Raw genomic sequence first — 2,170 nt, 5'->3', positions numbered from 1 at the left:
ATTTTACCTCCTATAGGTAAAACCTACACAAATACTTCCCAAAGCAAATGCTAACATCTCCCCATGTCCTTCTTCCCGAGCAGCCCCCTGCCTGCACCCTTTCGCAGGACAGTAGGTATTCCAGAAACTTACTGAACTAATTCCTCAGCAAGAGGGCCTCACACCAAAGACTATCATGGTTGGCCCCAGTTCAGTACGTTCTGATTTAGTCTTCATCCTCCTTTCTTTAAAGTGTATTGATTTAAGAGAGAAACATCGATTTGTTGTTCCGCTTATTTATGCATCCCATAATCATTGGTTGATTCTTGTACGAGCCCTGACCGGGATCAAACCCTCAACCTTGGCGTTATCAGGGGCGACATTCTAATCAACTGAACTACCTTGGCCAGGACCAAGTCTTCATTTTCTTAAATGAGGGGACAGATCATGTTAACAGTTCTCTAAGAGATTCTTCAACGGAACACCTTGAAACTTAAAGTAAGATTGACCACAACTAACATTTCTATGTACTAATATTTTAGGAGCTCAATGTGTTGACCTTCCCCTGGTGCTCTTACCCCAATGGATACCTAAGAGGATGGTGGTGGTTTCCCCATGTTGGCAATGGCAGACCCCAGCCCCAGCTCCCTGTAACTGCTACACTAAACTGTTTTAACTAGTAGACACAGCCATAACTGGAACACAGACCTATGGCTTCAGCTGCTAATTTATATTTCTGTACCCCACTGCACTATTATTATTTACATCATCGATAGCTTGGGGAGGAGAGATAGGTGAGGAAAAACAGGAGAAGCTAGAGCCAGTGCATCCAGATCCCCTGGGATCTTGTTTAAAAAGCAGGTGCTGCCCTGGCTGGTATGGCTCAGCTGGCTGGGCATCCTCCCATGCACCAAAAGGTTGCTGGTTTGCTTCCTGGTGAGGGCATATGCCAGGATTGTGTGCTCCATCCCCAGTAGGGGGCATGCAAGAGGCAGCTGGTCAATATTCTGCTCTCTCATCGATGTTTCTCTCTCCCTCTCTAAAAATCAATATATATATAATTTATTTAAAGCAAATTCTGATTCAGAAGGTCTGGGTGAGGCCTAAGGATTTGCATTTCCAATCAACTCCCAGGTGACGCTGGACAGCTGCTGTCTATGGGACATGCTGAATAGCAGGGCGTGAAAGGACCTTTACTGAGACCACTCAGTTTGTCTGATGGCAAAAATGAGAGGAATGGGGGCATACAGGTATCACAGAGCTGTTTGATGTTGTGGGAAACAAATGAAGAAACTGCAGTGCAAGAAGACTGAATGCGCTAGGGTCAAAAACATGCTAGGAGTGTGACGGGTGCCGCACACCATCCTTGAACTGCGCCCCCCTCCACACCCCAACACACACACACACACACACACACACACACACACACACACACACACACTACTTCTGGAATACAGCAAGGAGCAAGCCATGAGCTGCCAGTGGAGCACTGTTGCTTTAATTTGTCTGTGCCAAGCAATAGCAAGGTTGTCCACACTCCAATTTTATCCCTGACCATTTTTAATGGGCAGTACTAAAATAAAATAAAGTGTGCCGATGAGGAGCTCAACCACACCTCTGGACTTAAAAATGAGACCAGCCACATAAATTCTCTTCCTTAAAACACAGCCATTTCAAAAGATTTTCTTTAATATCATAAAATATCTTCATGGACAGTGAGCTAGCAAACACACATGCACCAATGTGCCTTTCGACAAGATTAACCCCTCCCCTTCCCTTTCCCACATCAAGGTGGACATGAGACTGGAGAAATGAATACAGCAGATGGAACAGATAGAAAAAAAAATCAGTAAAAAGGATGGAATATAACATTGTGCTTGGTTCTCTTCCTATGTCACAAAACATTTTGGTGCAAATAGTTAATTCTTCCTCTTTTCCATTTAAGTCTGGTGGAGAAAAAAAATACTTTTTCTATAATAAAATATGCGGTTTTTTTGTTTTGCTTTTTTTACTTTTTTTAACATAACTTTTCTTTTTTTTTTTTTGCAGAAAATAATTTTGTAAACTGTCACTTGGCGGGCAGGGAGGCTGGAGGCCGCGCGGGTCCCAGCTCAGGAGGCGGGAAGGGGCAGCGGAGGAGCCGGGCGGGGCTGGCAGGGGCGGGGGTGAGGGCGCTGGAGGGGTGGGGTAG

At 44.9% G+C, this 2,170-nt stretch overlaps 1 protein-coding gene across 1 annotated transcript in view; it reads right to left on the bottom strand.

Moving 5' to 3' along the window:
• Positions 1 to 1,419: 1,419 nt before the first annotated feature.
• The window catches only part of ACTN1 (actinin alpha 1), a 99,663-nt gene continuing 98,912 nt past the window's right edge, over positions 1,420 to 2,170 (bottom strand). The window contains exon 23 of the mRNA XM_006760789.1: positions 1,420 to 1,425. Within this exon, the coding sequence (XP_006760852.1) occupies positions 1,420 to 1,425 (6 nt within the window). The remainder of the gene's footprint in view (positions 1,426 to 2,170) is intronic.

The sequence above is a fragment of the Myotis davidii genome, unplaced genomic scaffold (assembly GCF_000327345.1).
Source record: "Myotis davidii unplaced genomic scaffold, ASM32734v1 scaffold17, whole genome shotgun sequence".
NCBI classification, from domain to species: Eukaryota; Metazoa; Chordata; class Mammalia; order Chiroptera; family Vespertilionidae; genus Myotis; species Myotis davidii.
The sequence above is the reverse complement of the archived record's forward strand: the minus strand, read 5'-3'. Positions and strand labels throughout refer to the sequence as shown.